Source organism: Bufo gargarizans, chromosome 2, assembly GCF_014858855.1.
Source record: "Bufo gargarizans isolate SCDJY-AF-19 chromosome 2, ASM1485885v1, whole genome shotgun sequence".
Classification (NCBI taxonomy): domain Eukaryota; kingdom Metazoa; phylum Chordata; class Amphibia; order Anura; family Bufonidae; genus Bufo; species Bufo gargarizans.
In genome coordinates this window covers 346,055,947-346,076,402 of record NC_058081.1, presented here as the reverse complement: position 1 = coordinate 346,076,402, position 20,456 = coordinate 346,055,947, and the positions used below count along the sequence as shown (strand labels likewise).

Genomic DNA, 20,456 nt, shown 5'->3' with positions numbered 1-20,456 from the left:
TCTCGTCCCGCAAAAAATGAGCCCCTACCTAAGATAATCGGCTAAAAACAAAATAAATTACTCAGACTATGGAGATACTAAAATGTTTTTTTGTTTATAAAAAGATAATATAGTGTAAAACATAAATAAATAAATAAGTAGACATATTAGGTATTGCCGCATCCGTAAGAATCTGCTCTATAAAAATAACCCCCTTAACCCCTCAGATGAACACAGTAATTTTTTTTAATTAAAAACGGTACAAAAAAAAGTATTTTTTTTTTCACCTTACATCACAAAAATTGTAATAACAAGCGATCAAAAAGTCATATGCCCCCCCCAAAATACTGCCAATAAAACCGTCCATTCATCCCGCAAAAAATGAGCCCCATCATAAGATAATCGGCTAATCGGCTAAAAAAAAAAAAAATGACTCAGACTATGGAGATACTAAAATGTTTTTTTTTTGTTTATAAAAAGATAATATAGTGTAAAACATTATTAAAATACATAAGTAGACATATTAGGTATCGCCGCATCTGTAAGAATCTGCTCTATAAAAATACCCCTCCCCTAACCCCTCAGATGAACAAGGTCAAAAAATAAAATAAAAATGGTGCCAATTTTTTTTCCATTTTAATCAAATTTTTTCCAGTAACAAAGCAAGGGTTAAGAGCCAAACAAAACTGTCTATTACCCTGATTCTGCAGTTTACAGAAACACCCCATATGTGGTCGTAAACTGCTGTATGACCAAACGGCAGGGCACAGAAGGAAAGGAACGCCGTATGGTTTCTGGAAGGCAGATTTTGATGGCCTTTTTTTTGGGGCACCCGAATGCACCCCTAGAGTAGAAACTCCATAAAAGCGATCCCATATAAGAAACTACACCCCTCAAGGTATTCAAAACTGATTTTACAAACTTTATTAACCCTTTAGGTGTTCCTCAACAGTTTATGGCAAATGGAGCTGAAATTTCAGAATTTCTATTTTTGGTAACCTTGCCTCAACCATATACCCTAAAAATAGTCCCAACAAAACTGCCACCTTATCCCGTAGTTTCCAAAATGGGGTCACTTTTATGGAGTTTCTACTCTAGGGGTCCATAAGGGTGGCTTCAAATGGGACATGGTGTAAATAAACCAGTCCAGGAAAATCTGCCTTCCAAAAACCACACGGCGCACCTTTCCCTCTACTCTCTACCGTGTGTCCATATAGTAGTTTATGGCCACATATGGGGTGTTTATGCAAACTACAGAATCGGGACAATAAATATAGAATTTTGTTTAGCTGTTAACCCTTGCTTTGTTACTGGAAAAAAATTAGTAAAATGGAAAATTTGAAAAAAAATCTAAATTCTGAAACTGTATTTCCATTTGCCATTAACTCTTGTTGAACACCTAAAGGGTTAATGACGTTTGTAAAATCAGTTTTGGATATCTTGAGGGGTGTAGTTTCTAGAATCGGGTCATTTTTGGGTGGTATCTATTATGTAAGCCTTACAAATTTGCTTCTAAACTTCTAAGCCTTGTAACGTCCCCAAAAACTAAAATGTCATTCCCAAAATGATCCAAACATGAAGTAGACATATGGGGAATGTAAAGTAAAAAACTATTTTTAGAGTTATTACTATGTATTATAGAAGTAGAGAAATTGAAACTTGGAAATTTGCTATTTTTTCCACATTTTTGGTAAATTTGGTAATTTTACCAGTGTCATGTAGTACAATATGTAACATAAAAAACAATCTCAGAATGACCTGGATAAGTCAAAGCATTTTAAAGGTATCACCACTTAAAGTGACACTGGTCAGATTTGCAAAAAATGGCCTGGTCCTTAAGGTGAAATATGGCTGTGTTCTTAAGGAGTTAAGATGCCCTGTTATTGGAATGATTAATAAAAAATTAAAGGGAATGTCACTGGGGTATTTTGGATTTGGAAACGTTAGACAGGAGAGGCCCTGCTGCCTCTTTGTTGATTCTAGATAACTTCTGCCTGATCGCACATCCACGATCCAATTGGATATCTTCTCTATCAACTTTCGATGACAGATTTTTTTAATAACAGAATATAACAGCAGTATCTAATGCTTGTATTTCACTGTGACAAATGCAGCAAAGGCTGCAAATGTTGTATCTTGCAAAAAATTATATATTTTTTTAAATACCAGAATATAAAATCGGTATATAACGCTTGTATTGGACTGTCAGAAATGCAGCAAAGGCCGCAAATTTATTATCTTGCCCAAAATGGGTGTTTTTACTAAACATAATAGAACAGCAGTATCTAACGCTTGTATTTCACTGTGACGGATGCAGCAAAGGCCTCAAATGTATTATCTTGCCCAAAATGGGTGTTTTTTTAATAACATAATATATCAGCAGTCTCTAACGCTTGTATTTCACTGTGACAAATGCAGCAAAGGCTACAAATTTAGTATCTTGCCCAAAATGGGTGTTTTTTTAATAACAGAATATTAGTGCAGTTTTTCAAGCTTGTATTTCACTGTGACAAATGCATCAAAGTCCGCAAATTTAGTATATTGCCCAAAATGGGTGTTTTTTTTAATAGCCACGTAAATACTCTACTTTGCTCTTGATAAAAGGGGACTCTACCCCAAAAGCTTTTTAGATTAAATAAAGAAAGGACTTTTCCACTTTTGAAACCCTGGTTACTATTCTTTGGGGATGTGGAAGCAAAGTCTGACCACCTGACAAGCGACCTTGGCGGGGGAGGAGAAGGTATAGGTGTTATGTGCTTATCCTATACCTCCCTCCCTAGTGAAGTAAGTTTCCAACTGAGACTCCTTTTCCAACTTTTAATTGGATTTTAATTTGTTATTATTATTTCTTTTGTCTCCTGCATTCAACCTTAATTTGAACTGTATGACAGCAATGACAATTACCCCTACCAACTAGTGTGGAATCTGTGACCACATTAATTAAGCTTGATCGCACCTTGGCGCCCCTCCGCTAACCCTCACCCCTTGCTTTCAACAACAAGCTGTTGGGGTCATTAGCAATCCCGTTTTCTACACACTTGCAAAAATTACAAAGAACTGGCACTCCAATGCACCCTTTGTTACAAATAAAGAAGGGCATCATACACAGCCTTGAAAAATTATGATTGATGGCCTGCTGGTGACCCTCAAAAACATTTGGAGCAAGGGCCTACTGGTCTGACCATCTAAAACATTATGGGCGAGGGCCTGCTGCCGCTTTGGTGACTCAAGATAACCTGGGGCCAATCGCACTTCCCCGTGATGATCCATGTGGATGTCTGCCCTATCAACTTTCAATGTTATTTTCAGCACCAACCAAGCCTGAGAAACAGCTACGGCTACCACATCCAAGCAAGGCAGCATGCACACAAATTACCTATTAGGTATAATTAGGTGAAGGCCTGCAGGTGTGCTGACCCTGTAAAAGATTTTAGGTGCGGGCCTGCTGGTCAGCTGACCCTGTAAAATATTGAAGGTAAAGGCCTTCTAGTGAGCTGATCCTGTAAAAAATTATATGCAAGGGCCTGCTGGTGAGCTGACCCTGTAAAACATTATATGCGACGGCCTGCTGGTGAGCTGACCCTGTAAAAGATTTGAGGTGCGGGACTGCTGGTGAGCTGACCCTGTAAAAGATTTTAGGCACGGGCCTACTGGTGAGCTGACCTTGTAAATGATTGTAGGTAGGCCCTGCTGGTGAGCTGACCCTGCAAAAGATTGTAGGTGAGGGCCTGCTGGTGAGCAAACCCTTTAAAAGGTTGTAGGTGAGGGCCTGAAGGTGAGCTGACCCTCTAAAAAATTATATTAAAGGACCTTCAGGTGAGCTGACCTTGTAAAAGATTGTAGATGAAGGCTTGTTGGTGATCTGACCCTGTAAAACATTGTATGCAAGGGTCTGCAGGTGAGCCAACCCTGTAAAATATTTTATGTGCAGGCCTGCTGGTGAACTGACCCTCTAAAAAATTATATGCGAGGGCCTGCTGGTGAGCTGACCCTGTAAAACATTGTAGGTGAGGGACTGCTGGTGAGCTGACCCTGTAAAAATGATATGCGAGGGCCTGCTGGTGAGCTGACCATGCAAAACATTATATGCGAAGGGCATATATGTGACGGGCATACATGCAAGGGCATTATATGCGACGAATAAGCATGTTGATATGATGGAAGAGAAGAAGGAGGATGAAAAAAGGAAGATTCAACCATATACCCTTGTTTGTGGTGGAAGGGGTGCATGGGAATACAGTGTATTCAGTACATTATAAACAACACATTTAAAGTGCCTTTATGTTCATCAGCTTTCCTCTGGTGGAGTAGAGAAGTTATGGTCAATCTAGGCCTTGTTCATTTTTATAAGAGTCAACTTGTCAGCATTTTCAGTTGACAGGCAGATATGCTTATCTGTTATAATGCCACCAGCAGCACTAAATACCCGCTTAGACAAAACGCTGGCAGCAGGGCAGGCCAGCACCTCCAAGTCGTAGAGCGCCAATTCGTGCCACATGTCTAGCTTGGACACCCAATAGTTGTAAGGCACTGAGGGATCATTGAGGACGCTAACCTGGTCTGCTATGTACTGTTTTACCATCTTCCAAAAATGTTCCCTCCTTATAACACTAGGCCGCACATCAGGGTGAGGGTGCTGGCGGGGTGTCATGAAAGTGTCCCAGGCTTTAGAGAGTGTTGCCCTGCATCTGTTGGAACTGCTGTGTGTTCCCCTTGTCTCCCCTCTTTGGTTGGTCAAGGAACTACGGACTCTGCAGCCAGCGTTGTCAGATGAAAATTTTGGGAACAATTTTCTAACAAGGATCTTCTGGTATAGCACCATTTTGCTTGTCCTCTCCACCAGAGGAATGAGAGATGAGAAGTTCTCTTTGTAGCGAGGGTCGAGAAGGGTGAACAACCAGTAATCCGTGTTGTCTAAAACAGGCCAACAGGCAAGACTTTGCTGTCGTCATCAGGAGGATCACTCTCAATCTCCTCATCCTCTTGCTCCTCTTCTGCCCACCCACGCAGAACAGGTGGAATTAAACTTCCATGGGTACTACCCTCTTTAGCGGAGGCAACCGTCTCCTGCTCCTCCTCTTCAACGCGCTGAGAAGCTGAACTGAGGGTGATCTGGCTATAACCCTGTGTCTTGTCTTTCCCCATTTCCACTTCTTACACATGCAAAGCGTCGTCCTTAATTGTGAGCAGCGAGCGTTTGAGTAGACACAGAAGTGGGATGGTGACGCTGATAATAGCGTTATCGCTATCGATGACTTTCGGAAATGTGCACACATGCGGCGCACCTTCTCCAGTAGCTCAGGCAAATTGGGGTAGTTTTTGAGAAACCGCTGAACCACTAAGTTTTTAGACGTGGGCTAGGCATGGGATGTGTGTGAGCTTCCCGAGCTCCAAAGCCGCCACCAAGTTACGGCCATTATCAGACACAACCATGCCTGTATCTAGGTTGCGAGACGAGAGCCACACAACAATCTGGTCTCTTAGCCTCTGCCACAGCTCTGCAGCGGTGTGCTGTTTGTCCCCTAAGCATATCAGCTTCAGCGTGGCCTGTTGCCGCTTCCCCATTGCAGTGCTACACTGCTTCCAGCTATCGACTGATGACTGACTGGTGCGGCACGCGGATAATTCGGAGGTGGAAGTGGAGGAGGTGGCGTAAACCCTGATGGAACTAGGGCCCGCAATCCTGGCGTCGGTAGAACCTGTGCCATCCCAGGGTACGACTCGCTCCCGGCTTCCACAACATTCACCCAGTGTGTGTCACCACCAGCTCTCTGAGAAGGTCTGGCAGACGTTCTTCTGTACCTCTTGCATGATGTTATTTGTTTTGGTTTCACTTTGTCATCTCCTTTAGTTCTCCCAGCTGTCACCTATTCACACTAATTCCCTCCCATACTGCATAACTTTGCGGTTTATACTACTTCCTGGATTGAAGTGATCACTGCTGGAGACTTCTGTTACTGCTTGTTCAGATAAGTACTTTCTTGTATTGTGTTTCTTTGCTGGCTTGATTCTAGGTGACTCTGACTCCCTCCGTATTAAGTGCAGGGAGCCGGTGGTCGTGTCCCCTCACTATTATAGGGTTTTCAGGTGTCACATAGTCTAGGTACGAGGGCATGCAATTGTCTACCTCTGAGACCTTTGTATGTGCTTAGCAGTCAGGGTGAGCTCTTAGGGTTTTACAGGGGTCACCTTTATGCTCCTTAGTTTGGGATCAAGCCAGTCGGATGTTTATCCATAACTTCCCGCTATCTGCAATATTATCCGTGACATTGTGCCATCAGGGAAATGTAGCGTCCCTGGATCAAGGTGAGGATTGGGTTGAGCAGACTCTTGGCTACTGAGACTGGACTTGGTGGAAGACAGGGTGGTGCTTAACCAACTGGAAGCATTATGTGCTGCAATCCAACCGAATACCTGGTCACACTGGTCTGACTTCAAGAGTGGTGTCCTGTACCTCCCTGCAAACTGGGACATGAATCTAGGTATCGTGGATGATTGTTTTTCTTGTGCTCCGGTAGCAGGCACAGTTTCACCGCGCCCAGGGCCACGGCCTTTGCGTGCACCATCAGCACCCAGGGCCACTGCCACATCCCTTACTGCTCGCCTTCTTCATATTAAATGTTATATATGATTGAAAGTCTGTCACACGTACAGTAGCGTAGGATTTGGAAGTGTTTGCGCAAACAAATTTAAAAAGGTATTTGGGATGTGGAAACGTCACACAGGAGATATCCCGCAGGTAATGTCAATGCTGTCACCAGCGGCTTATGAAAAATTACAGGAAATGTGACAAGTATTTGAGATAAAGAAACGTTATAAAGGAGAGGTACCACTGGTAATGTCACTGTCCGCAGCGTCTACGCAAAAATGTGCACTGTATGTCACAGGAATTTTTGGGATGCGCACACTTTACACTTGGGATGTGGCAGAGCTTATGTCACTGTCAAAAGTGGACACCGGCTATTGAAAAATTACACTGTATGTCACAGATATTTTTTGAATGTGCACACTTTACACAGGAGATGTGGTGCAGCTAATGTCACTGTCCGCAGTGGACACCGTCTATTGAAAAAGTATACTGTATGTCAGATATTTTTGGGATGCGCGCACTTTTCACAGGAGAGACATGGCACAGCTAATGTCACTGTCCGCACGCTATTTTGCACAGGATGCGCTAAAAATAAATATTGCTGACACACAATAGTCCTTAAAAGGACTTTTGGGTCTGTAAAGTTTGTGCAATTTAGCGCAGGTTGCGCTAAAAATATAGCTTGCTGCTGCCACACACAATAGTCCTTAAAAGGACTTTTGGGTCTTTGAAAAGTTTTGGTGGTAAAAATATTCTTAAATCACTCCCTACACTGTCTGTCCCTTCCTCAGCACAGCTCTCCCTGACTAAGGCCTCATGCACACAAACGTTGTTTTGGTCCGCATTGAGCCGCAGTTTTTGCAGCTTTGATGCGGACACATTCACTTCAATGAGGCCGAAAAAGATGTGGACAGCACTCCGTGTGCTGTCTGCATCCGTTACTCTGTTCCGTGTATAGGCAGTTGATAGGCAGTTATATTAATGGCTGTCTGTGCCGTTCCGCAAATTGCGGAACGCACACGGACATCATCCGTGTTTTGCGGATCCACAATTTGGAAAACACACAACGGTCGGGTGTATGAGGCCTAAGAATGAGCCAAACATGCGTCATTGGGTGCTATATAGCACCTGATGACGCGTTCGGGCCAGCCAATCACTGTAATGCCAGCAGCCAACATGGCTACGGTATTACAGTGAGGGCAGTACTTACTTGCACATTTATTGGCTGTGTAGCAGCCAAGAAACGTGTGGGGTGGAGACTCGAATATTGCACTCGAGCACATGCGGTATTCGGTCAAATACCGCCATGTGCCGAGTATCGAGATGCTCGAGCCGAACTGGTGTTCGGCTGAGCATGCTCGATCATCACTACCGACAGCATCACCAAACAGACAATATTTTGGCCATCTTAGGCTACTTTCATACTAGCGTTCTTTGCAAATCCATCATGGATCTGAAAAAAAACGCTTCCGTTACAATAATGCAACCACATGCATCCGTTGCATGCATACGAACGGATCCGTTTGTATTATCTGTAACATAGCCAAGACGGGTCCGTCATGAACTCCATTGAAAGTCAATGGGGGACAGATCAATTTTCTATTGTGCCAGATTGTGTCAGAGAAAACGGATCCGTCTCCATTAACTTACATTGTGTGTCAGGACGGATTCGTTTGGCTCAGTTTTGTCAAGCGGACAGCAAAATGCTGCAGGTAGCCATTCCGCCTCCAGAGCAAACTGATGCATTCTGAGCAGATCCTTTTCCATTCAGAATGCATTAGGGCAACACTGATCCATTTTGGACCGCCTGTGAGATCCCTGAACGGATCTCACTAATGGAAAGCCAAAATGTGAGTGTGACAGTAGCCTAACATCTATAGTGTGACACAAGTCTTACTCTGCTATTTACAAACCGGATTCCAAAAAAGTGGGGACACTAAACAAATTGTGAATAAAAACTGAATGCAATGATGTGGAGATGGCAAATGTCAATATTTTATTTGTAATAGAACGTAGATGACAGATCAAATGTTCAATCCGAGTAAATGTATCATTTTAAAGGAAAAATATGTTGATTCAAATTTTCACGTTGTCAACAAATCCCCAAAAAGTTGGGACAAGTAGCAATAAGAGGCAGCAAAAAGTAAATTTGAACATTACGAAGAGCTGGAAGACAAATTAACACTAATTAGGTCAATTGGCAACATGATTGGGTATAAAAAGAGCTTCTCAGAGTGGCAGTGTCTCTCAGAAGCCAAGATGGGTAGAGGATCACCAATTCCCACAATGTTGCGCAGAAAGATAGTGGAGCAATATCAGAAAGGTGTTACCCAGCAAAAAAAGTGCAAAGACTTTGCATCTATCATCATCAACTGTGCATAACATCATCCGAAGATTCAGAGAATCTGGAACAATCTCTGTGCGTAAGGGTCAAGGCCGTAAAACTATACTGGATGCCCGTGATCTCCGGGCCCTTAAACGACACTGCACCACAAACAGGAATGCTACTGTAAAGGAAATCACAGAATGGGCTCAGGAATACTTCCAGAAACCATTGTCAGTGAACACAATCCACCGTGCCATCCGCCGTTGCCAGCTGAAACTCTACAGTGCAAAGAAGAAGCCATTTCTAAGCAAGATCCACAAGCTCAGGCGTTTGCACTGGGCCAGGGATCATTTAAAATGGAGTGTGGCAAAATGGAAGACTGTTCTGTGGTCAGACGAGTCACGATTCAAAGTTCTTTTTGGAAATCTGGGACGCCATGTCATCCGGACCAAAATGAACAAGGACAACCCAAGTTGTTATCAACGCTCAGTTCAGAAGCCTGCATCTCTGATGGTATGGGGTTGCATGAGTGTGTGTGGCATGGGCAGCTTGCATGTCTGGAAAGGCACCATCAATGCAGAAAAATATATTCAGGTTCTAGACCAACATATGCTCCCATCCAGACGTCATCGCTTTCAGGGAAGACCCTGCATTTTTCAGCAAGATAATGCCAGACCACATTCTGCATCAATCACAACATCATGGCTGCGTAGGAGAAGGATCCGGGTACTGAAATGGCCAGTCTGCAGTCCAGATCTTTCACTTATAGAGAACATTTGGCGCATCATAAAGAGGAAGGTGCAACAAAGAAGGCCCAAGACGATTGAACAGTTAGAGGCCTGTATTAGACAAGAATGGGAGAGCATTCCTATTTCTAAACTTGAGAAACTGGTCTCCTCGGTCCCCAGACGTCTGTTGAGTGTTGTAAGAAGAAGGGGAGATGCCACACAGTGGTGAAAATGGCCTTGTCCCAACTTTTTGGGGATTTGTTGACACCATGAAATTCTGATTCAACATATTTTTCCCTTAAAATGGTACATTTTCTCAGTTTAAACTTTTGTTCCGTGATTTATGTTCTATTCTGAATAAAATATTAGAATTTGGCACCTCCACATCATTGCATTCAGTTTTTATTCACGATTTGTATAGTGTCCCAACTTTTTGGAATCCGGTTTGTATAATCATTTATAACCTGATTCAGCCTGGCATAAATCATCTAATCTGACATGTTGACAAAAGAGAAAATATAAGGCAATCTCAATATCTCATGTCTTTTGTTAACAAAATCAGTTTACCTTACATCTTACGCCTAAAGATAGTTGTCTCTAAAAATCAAACAGATGGTTTCTTTTATTTGATTCTAATGTGTACTGTTGATGGAAGCGAAGCATTCACATTTCCTTTAGCTTCGTGGTAATGAAACTTTTTTTTCCTAAAATGGCGGTTACACTTGTTACAAAATAAAAGTAAGAAGCACGGGAATGCCGTTCAGACAGCCAATCAGCAGCTAGTCAGCCCCTGTGATGTCACAGTCCTTTAAAAGCCTCATCCCACGAGTTCTCCGCCATTTCACTGTGAGATCAGCATAGGGAGAGATGTGATAAGTGCTAAGGACAGTGTTGCTAAATTATTTTAATTGCATAATATTGGATAGGGAGAGTGCAGAGACAGTGTAAGGAGATTGTAGGGAGAGTTTTTACACACTGTAGGGAGAGCATAGGGTGAGCATAGGGAGACTGCAGAAACAACAGAAGGGATCCACAGGAAGATATCACTGTTTGCATCGATCCCTGTGTAGGGCACAGAGCTATCTAAGTGAACAGTGTCCACCTTGTTTAATAGATAAGCAATTCTATTACTTCTTGAATCCCAAATTAGGCTGAATAAGCTAGCCAATACTACTGTTATTGAGGTGTCCACCCTGTTTAGTAGATAAGCAATTCCATTAGGCCTTGATTCTCAAATTGGGGTTAATAACCCATCTAATTTTACAGTTATTGGGGTGTCCACCTTGTTAAATAGATAAGCTATTTAGGCATTGATTCTCAAATTGAGGTGAATATCCTGTCTTGTTCTACAGTTATTGGGGTGTCCACCTTGTTTAACAAATAAGCAATTATATTAGGCCTTGATTCTCAAATTGGGGTAAACAACCTCTACTGTTATTGGAGTGTCCACCTTGTTTAACAGATAAGCTATTTCATTAGCTCTATATTCTCAAATTGAGGTGAATAGGCTGTATAATTCTTCTGTTATAGGGTCTCCACTACTTTCAAGTAGTTCAGTAGTATTGGCACTGCCTCCATGTCCTGCTTTTGTTCCACTAAAGAGTCATTGGGACACCGCTCCTGCAGGCACGGACATGTTTTTTTTCCTTTTCTAAAATCTGCTATATGCTTTTATTTTGGTTTAGCTAGGGATTAGCTAGGACTATTGGTGGCCTGCACGATGATTCACATGTCCATATACAGTATGAGACCTGCCTGTCATACTGACGCACAGTAACTGTTTCACTACCAGAAAGGACTAGCTATGCATGTTGCTGATGCACACTGAGATACACTCTTTCTGCAGGCTAGGATATAGCAGATTTAACTCGCTTCTTGACAAATTCGGCAAAGCATCCGAATCGAATTTTTGAAAAAATTCACTCATCTTTATTAAAGTGTAGGGAAACTTCTCTCAACATAAGATGGGAATATTTTACTTTTAATTTGAATTCACTCTGTTAAACCCCTTAGCAATATTTGATCAAATCTTTGTCCAAATACTGACCGAGATAGCTCCTTGTCCTTTTCCAAGCAGGAAGTAACAGCAGGATTGAAACTAGTAGCTGAAATGAATCTGCATTCTAATATAAAACTTAATTACTTTCTAGTTTGCACTCCATTAACAACACAACTGATACAAACAAATGGAGTCATTTACTATCCAGAAATATGCCTATATTAGGCGTATTTCCAGTGCAGATTGCAGCGCAAAGTTTATTTGCGCCACAATCTGCGACTAATCCCCACTCACGCCAGATAAAAAAAGTGGGTGTGGCGTGGGTGGGGAAGGGAACAGGCTGGTGGGCCCGTCTCATTCATCATTTTCTACGCCTGTTTTAGGCGTAGAAAATGGTCTAAATGTAACCCAGGAAGGAAGCTGGCTTACATTTAGACTGGCACAGGATACACCAAAGTTATGTAGAGACTGTCGCATCTGCAAAACTGTGGCGGATCCACCACCAGCTATCGGGGTTATTATGTTTTAGACAACGGTCTTAAAAAAAAAATGACCCCAAAACTGTTTTGATAAGTCATAGATATATTTGTAATTTTTTTTAATCTTAGACTTTTTTTGGCTTTGTTATACAACATCCTCCTCCGCACACACACACACACACACACACCCATAAACGCGTTATTCATTCTGTTGACAATTGTAAGTATGACTAAATGTATTGATTAAGTGCCTTTTAGATTAAAGAAGACTTGTCACCAGAAAATACTATGGAATATGCATCATGTTATAGAGCCGGAGGAGATGAGCAGCTTGATATATAACGTTGTGGGAAAAGATTCAGTAAAACTTGTCATTCATACTGCTCTGCTCTTTCTATACTTAAGACTGCCCATGTACAGTTATCAGTAACTGACAGCTATCTATATATATACAGTTACACAGAGAATACTATCAATAACTGATAACACCTTCCCTGTGTACAGCTATCAGTAACTGACAGTTATCTATGTATATACACTTACACAGAGAATGCTATCAATCACTGATAACACCTCTCCTGTGTACAGCTATCAGTGACTGACAGCAATCTATGTATACACACTTACACAGAGAATGCTATCAATCACTGATAATACCTTCCCTGTGTACAGCTATCAGTAACTGACAGCTATCTATGTATATACAGTTACACAGAGAATACTATCAATAACTGATAACACCTTCCCTGTGTACAGCTATCAGTAACTGACAGTTATCTATGTATATACACTTACACAGAGAATTCTATCAATCACTGATAACACCTCTCCTGTGTACAGCTATCAGTGACTGACAGCAATCTATGTATACATACTTATACAGAGAATGCTATCAATCACTGATAACACCTTCCATGTGTACAACTATCAGTGACTGACAGCTATCTATGTATACAGACTTACACAAAGAATGCTATTAATCACTGATGATACCTCCCCTGTGTACAACTATCAGTGGCTGACAGCTATTTATGTATACATACTTATACAGAGAATGCTATCAATCACTGATAACACCTCCCCTGTGTACAACTATCAGTGACTGACAGCTATCTATGTATACAGACTTACACAAAGAATGCTATTAATCACTGATGATACCTCCCCTTTGTACAACTATCAGTGGCTGACAGCTATTTATGTATACACACTTACACAGGGAATGCTATCAATCACTGATAACACCTCCCCTGTGTACAGCTATCAGTGACTGACAGCTATCTATGTATACATACTTACACAAAGAATGCTATCACTGATAACACCTCCCCTGTGTACAACTATCAGTGAATGACAGCTAAGTATGTATACACTTACACAGAGAATACTATTGATGACTGATAAGACCTCTCTTATGTACAATTATCAGTGATTGACAGCTATGTATACAGACTTACACAGAGAATTATATCAATCGCTGATAACGCCTCCCCTGTGTACAGAAAAGGCAGAGATTTAAATGTATAAATTACAAGTTTTACTGAATCATTTCCATTATATATCATTCTGCTCAGCTCCTGCTCGATAACATACTGCCTGCAGATTGCACTGCATTTTCTGGTGACTGGCCCTCTTTAAAACATGATATGGACCATGTACCCGATTACACAGTGAGTACTTACCAGTTCAAATCCATCAGTTACTGTCAGAGTAATTTCAAGCTTTGATTTACTCTAATGAAAAATAAAAGCAGACATTGATTACATATACTGTACATCGAATATCAATACCCTGCAATTTATAGAGCTTATGACACTAGAACAGCTTTGAGAAACATTACCAGTTAGGCCTCATGCACACGACCATGTGTATTTTGTGGTCCGCAAACCGTGGATCCACAAAATACGGATACTGTCCGTATGCCATCTGCATTTTTTGCGGACCCATTGACTTCAAAGATTCTGTGGACCAGAAAAAAAAAAAAAAGCACACGGATGACATTGTGACCACAAAATACATATGGTCGTGTGAATGCTGCCTTATAATTAGCACACTGTAAATTATATTGATTTTTCCAGTAAAAAGAAAAAAAACATGGCACAATATTATTTTCAGTTACCAAAACTTAGTTCAGTTTTACTGTAATATGTATATATTAGTATGCGTCATGTCCCATGTCTCGTGGTTATAGTCACTGCCTTATTGCATTTATTGCAGTGTATTTGTATGAAGGTTGGAAATCAGCCTACACCATCCTTTGCAGTAACTGTTGCTATGGATTACCATTTGACCCTATTGCAGCGGCAATAGCAGTTAGTTTAACTGTTAGGCCAGAATTGCTATAATATTATGTTATTTTATACATGTTATTATATTTCCCAATATTTAATGATCCATGTTATGATATGTAATTTACCATGTACTGGGCATTTATTCATCTGTGAGAGGTCAGCAAGGAAATGGTAAATGCATGTGAACAACTGAGGGTGAGGAGCACTGAAGTTATTGAGCCCATGGTGGGAATGTATTGTGATGTCTTCCTTGGCCAACTGTGGCAGTGTACTGACACTCTGGGATAAGTCATACACCTTGGGTAGGGCATGATGGACATTACAGAGATCACTTTGAAGACAAGGAAAAATTCCCTATGTATTGCACAGAACATATCTACCACATGGATGGATGCAAAGCATATGCACTTATAATGCAATCTATACCCTGGAAGGTCCTTGAGTACATAGCTGACGCACATGTCATGAAAGAATAAATACCAGTGCCTGGCAGTGTTAGAACATGGAACACAGGGGCCTGATGGGATACACCCAAAGCTATTAAAAGAGCTTAGCGGTGAACTAGCAAAACCATTAACAGATTTATTTAACCAATCACTGGTATCAGGAGTCGTCCCAGAAGATTAGAAATTAGCAAATGTTGTGCAAATTCCCAAGAAAGGTAGTAGGGAGGAATCGGGCAACTATAGGCCAGTAAGCCTGACATCAATAGTGGGGAAATTAATGGAAACCATACTTAAGGAGAGGATTGTGGAACATCTAAAATCTCATGGATTGAAAAATGAAAAACAGTATGGGTTTACTTCAGAGAAATCATGTCAAACTAATCTCATAGATTTTTTTGATTGGGTGACTAATATAATAGATGGCGGAGGTGCAGTAGACATCGCTTATCTAGACTTTAGTAGGGCTTTTGATACTGTCCCACATAGAAGGCTTATCAATAGATTGCAGTCTTTGTGCTTGGACTACCCTATTGTTGAATGGATTATTACCAGTGGGGTACCTCAGGGATCTGTTCTGGGACCGATATTGTTTAATATCTTTATCAGCGAAATTGCAGAAGGCCTCGATGGTAAGGTGTTTTTTTTGCTGATGACACAAAGATTTGTAACAGGGTTGATGTTCCTGGAGAGATACACCAAATGGAAAAGGATTTAGGAAAACTAGAAGAATGGTAAAAAATCTGGCAACTAAAATTTTATGTTGATAAGTGCAAGACAATGCACCTGGGGTGTAAAAACCCAAGAGCAGAATATAAAATTAGTGATACAGTCCTAACCTCAGTATCTGAGGAAAGGGATTCAGGGGTCATTATTTCAGAAGACTTAAAGGTAGGCAGACAATGTCATAGAGCAGCAGGAAATGCTAGCAGAATGCTTGGGTGTATAGGGAGAGGAATTACCAGTAGAAAGAGGGAGGTGCTCATGCCGCTCTACAGAGCACTAGTGAGACCTCATTTGGAGTATTGTGCTCAGTAATGGAGACCATATCTCCAGAAGGATATTGATACTTTGGAGAGAGGTCAGAGAAGAGCTACTAAACTGGTACATGGATTGCAGGATAAAACTTACCAGGAAAGATTAAAGGACCTTAACATGTATAGCTTGGAAGAAAGACGAGACAGAGGGGATATGATAGAAACTTTTAAATACATAAAGGGAATCAACAAGGTAAAAGAGGAGAGAATATTTAAAAGAAGAAAAACGGCTACAAGAGGACATAGTTTTAAATTAGAGGGGCAAAGATTTAAAAGTAATATCAGGAAGTATTACTTTACTGAGAGAGTAGTGAATGCATGGAATAGCCTTCCTGCAGAAGTGGTAGCTGCAAATACAGTGAAGGAGTTTAAGGATGCATGGGGTAGGCATAAGGCCATCCTTCATATAAGATAGGGCCAGGGGCTATTCATAGTATTCAGTATATTGGGCAGACTAGATGGGCCAAATGGTTCCTATCTGCCGACACATTCTATGTTTCTATGTTTCTATGGGTGCTGCTTGAGCAAGTCATGTATTTTTATGCTCCCAATTCCCTTTCAGCTGCTACCAGAGAAATCCATATTTTCTGAGGTGTATCGATCAAAGCCATAGCTGCAGTAGCCTATCTGAAGATGCCTGGAACCGACAATAAACCACACTGTGGATTTGTCCGAGGTAAAGTCAATCCTTCACATATTTGCATTGACCTTAAAGGGGTTGTGTCACTTTAGCGAATTGCATTTATTATGTAGAGGAAGTTAAAGGGGTTATTCAACATCAGAAAACAGCCCCCCCCATGTGCTGGGCCCCTCACAGGCAACATACTTATCCCGCATCCCGCTCCTGGTCCCCGCACTGCTGCTGCAGCTTCTCCCTGTACACGAATGAAAACATCCGGTATCGGGGAGGAGCAGCCAATGGCAGGCGGAGGCGAGCCTCCCTAGCATTGTGGGCCCATCCCCCCCTCCCCGACACCGGATGTTTTCATTCGTACACAGGGAGAAGTAGCAGCGGTGGTGTTGGGACCAAGTTGGACATGGTGCCCGGGAGCGCAGCGGTAAGCAGGGGAACAGCTGAGCACAGAAGCTGCTGTTACAGTCTTATTGCTTTTATTGTGGTGTGTTTGCTGTTTGAAGTTTGTCTCTGTTATCTCCCTGTAGTCAGACTCTGATGTAATCAGCCCCTTAACTTCTCTTTTTGATTACATATGCTTTAGTACTGTTCATATGTTTTGTTGAACCTTGGCAAAAATCATCCTTTTTACCTACTGTTTTTTTCATATTTACAAGGATTCAGCCTGGAAATAAACCTCATCTGGATTCTTCATACATCCCTTATCTGTGGAGTTGATCGCTGTCTGAAGTCAATACAGGCAACCATAGGCATATTGTCTCATGGGCTTCAGCCTAGGTATTAGGTCAGACCAGTATAACTAAAACCTTGATATGTACTCTATGCACAGTTAGTGTTTTTGTTTTGTATAAATCTCAACTAAGTCTGGGGTATACTGATGGGCCATCCCACATAACAAAACACTTATCAGTGTCTCCAACAAGGGTGTGTTCCATGCATATTTGACAGTTAAGGTCTGTAACCCATTCTGTAACTGTAGGCACCAGGATTTGAAGCCATTAGAAGGAATTATACAAGATGCCTTTAAAAATGTTGCAGTTTGTCTCCATGCCCCTGTGATGAGAAGTTCATGAGTTAGTGTAAATATCTTGGAACATTTTTCCTGAGCGACATGAATATCCCACTCTCTTTCCCACACTTGTGAAACCATTGTGGTGGGAAAAAGTATATTCACCTGTTTTGACTCTGATCTCCCAGTGGAAATGATAAAATCAAGACTGCCAAGGAATCCAGAATCCATAAACAGTAAAATCACAGCTTCATAAAAACCAATTCATGCTGGTGTGGCCCTTTGTCCTAGCATACATCACACAGGCAAACTCATCATAGATTTTGCTAATACTTGCATGGCAATATAATATAATATATATATATATATATATATATATATACAGTACAGACCAAAAGTTTGGACACACCTTCTCATTCAAAGAGTTTTCTTTATTTTCATGACTATGAAAATTGTAGATTCACACTGAAGGCATCAACACTATGAATTAACACATGTGGAATTATATACATAACAAAAAAGTGTGAAATAACGGAAAATATGTCATATTCTAGGTTCTTCAAAGTAGCCACCTTTTGCTTTGATTACTGCTTTGCACACTCTTGGCATTCTCTTGATGAGCTTCCAGAGGTAGTCATCTGAAATGGTTTTCACTTCACAGGTGTGCCCTGTCAGGTTTAATAAGTGGGATTTCTTGCCTTATAAATGGGGTTGGGACCATCAGTTGCGTTGTGGAGAAGTCAGGTGGATACACAGTCCTACTAAATAGACTGTTAGAATTGTATAATGGCAAGAAAAAAGCAGCTAATTAAAGAAAAACGAGTGGCAATCATTACTTTAAGAAATGAAGGTCAGTCAGTCCGAAAAATTGGGAAAACTTTGAAAGTGTTCCCAAGTGCAGTCACAAAAACCATCAAGCGCTACAAAGAAACTGGCTCACATGCAGACCGCCCCAGGAAATGAAGACTAGAGTTGAGCGAACACCTGGATGTTTGGGTTCGAGAAGTTCGGCCAAACTCCCCGGAAATGTTCGGGTTCGGGATCCGAACCCGACCCGAACTTCGTCCCGAACCCGAAACCCATTGAAGTCAATGGGGACCCGAACTTTTCGGCACTAAAAAGGCTGTAAAACAGCCCAGGAAAGGGCTAGAGGGCTGCAAAAGGCAGCGAAATGTATTTAAATCCCCTGCAAACAAATGTGGATAGGGAAATGAATAAAAATAAAATAAATAAAAATTAACCAATATCAATTGGAGAGAGGTCCCATAGCAGAGAATCTGGCTTCATGTCAGCAGAGAATCAGTCTTCATGTCATAGCAGAGAATCAGGCTTCACGTCACCCAACACTGGAACAGTCCATTGTCAAATATTTAGGCCCCGGCACCCAGACAGAGGAGAGAGGTCCCATAACAGAGATTCAGGCTTCATGTCAGCAGAGAATCAGTCTTCATGTCATAGCAGAGAATCAGGCTTCACGTCACCCACCACTGGAACAGTCCATTGTCATATATTTAGGCCCCGGCACCCAGGCAGAGGAGAGAAGTCCCATAACAGAGATTCAGGCTTCATGTCAGCAGAGAATCAGTCTTCATGTCATAGCAGAGAATCAGGCTTCATGTCACCCAACACTGGAACAGTCCATTGTCAGATATTTAGGCCCCAGCACCCAGACAGAGGAGAGAGGTCCCATAACAGAGATTCAGGCTTCATGTCAGCAGAGAATCAGTCTTCATATCATAGCAGAGAATCAGGCTTCAAGTCAGCCAAAACTGGAACATTTCATTGTCATATATTTAGGCCCCGGCATCCAGGCAGAGGAGAGAGGTCCCATAACAGAGATTCAGGCTTCATGTCAGCAGAGAATCAGTCTTCATGTCATAGCAGAGAATCAGGCTTCACGTCACCCACCACTGGAACAGTCCATTGTCATATATTTAGGCCCCGGCACCCAGGCAGAGGAGAGAGGTCCCATAACAGAGATTCAGGCTTCATGTCAGCAGAGAATCAGGCTTCATGTCATAGCAGAGAATCAGGCTTCATGTCACCCACCACTGGAACAGTCCATTGTCATATATTTAGGTCCCGGCACCCAGGCAGAGGAGAGAGGTCCCATAACAGAGATTCATGCTTCATGTCAGCAGAGAATCAGTCTTCATGTCATAGCAGAGAATCAGGCTTCACGTCACCCACCACTGGAACAGTCCATTGTCAGATATTTAGGCCCTGTGTCACGGAAGGTGTACAGGAAACAAGACAACACAAAATAAATATACGACTCACTGGATCCAAAACTAAGGAACCAAAGGGAGACCCCTGCATCAGACCTGGCTCTCTCCCTTACTGCTCAGCCTATGCGATAATCCCAATGGTAGATGATCGCATATCCTCGTACCTCAACTGTATAACACCTGAATGCCCTATACTAGTGAGGGGACACGACCACCAGCTCCCTACACTAGATACGGAGGGAGTCAGGGTCACCTGGGATCCAGCAAACAGAAAAACACAAAATGATGCACAACACTTATCTTGTAGAAGAGTGGGAAGTAGGATCAGAATGCACACACACTCCAGGAAGAAATATAAACCGCACACTGATGCAGTATGGGGAGGAATTTAAAGGGATGCAATCAGTCCAACTACATGACAGATGAGAGAGGCTAACAAGATGAGGAACTGAAAGCAAAACAAAGGAAGCTCAAGGAGGAGGTTCTGAAAGGCATCTGTCAGAGCTTCTCAGATGTCTGGTGGTGACAATACCCCTCCTTCTACGAGTGGACTCCGGACACTCAGAGCCCACCTTCTCAGGATGGGACCTATGGAAAGCCCTGATGAGACGAGTGGCCTTAATGTCCGTCACTGGGACCCACATCCTCTCCTCAGGACCATAACCCTCCCAATGAACAAGGTACTGGAGAGAACCGCGGACAACACGAGAATCC

General features: G+C 41.9%; 1 protein-coding gene across 2 annotated transcripts in view; it reads right to left on the bottom strand.

The window, feature by feature from the left end:
* The window catches only part of CDHR2 (cadherin related family member 2), a 226,687-nt gene that overhangs the window by 140,313 nt on the left and 65,918 nt on the right, over nucleotides 1–20,456 (bottom strand). For both annotated transcript variants that reach the window (XM_044277398.1, XM_044277397.1), the window contains exon 5: nucleotides 13,783–13,833. In XM_044277398.1, coding sequence (XP_044133333.1) covers nucleotides 13,783–13,833 — 51 coding nt within the window. The remainder of the gene's footprint in view (nucleotides 1–13,782; nucleotides 13,834–20,456) is intronic.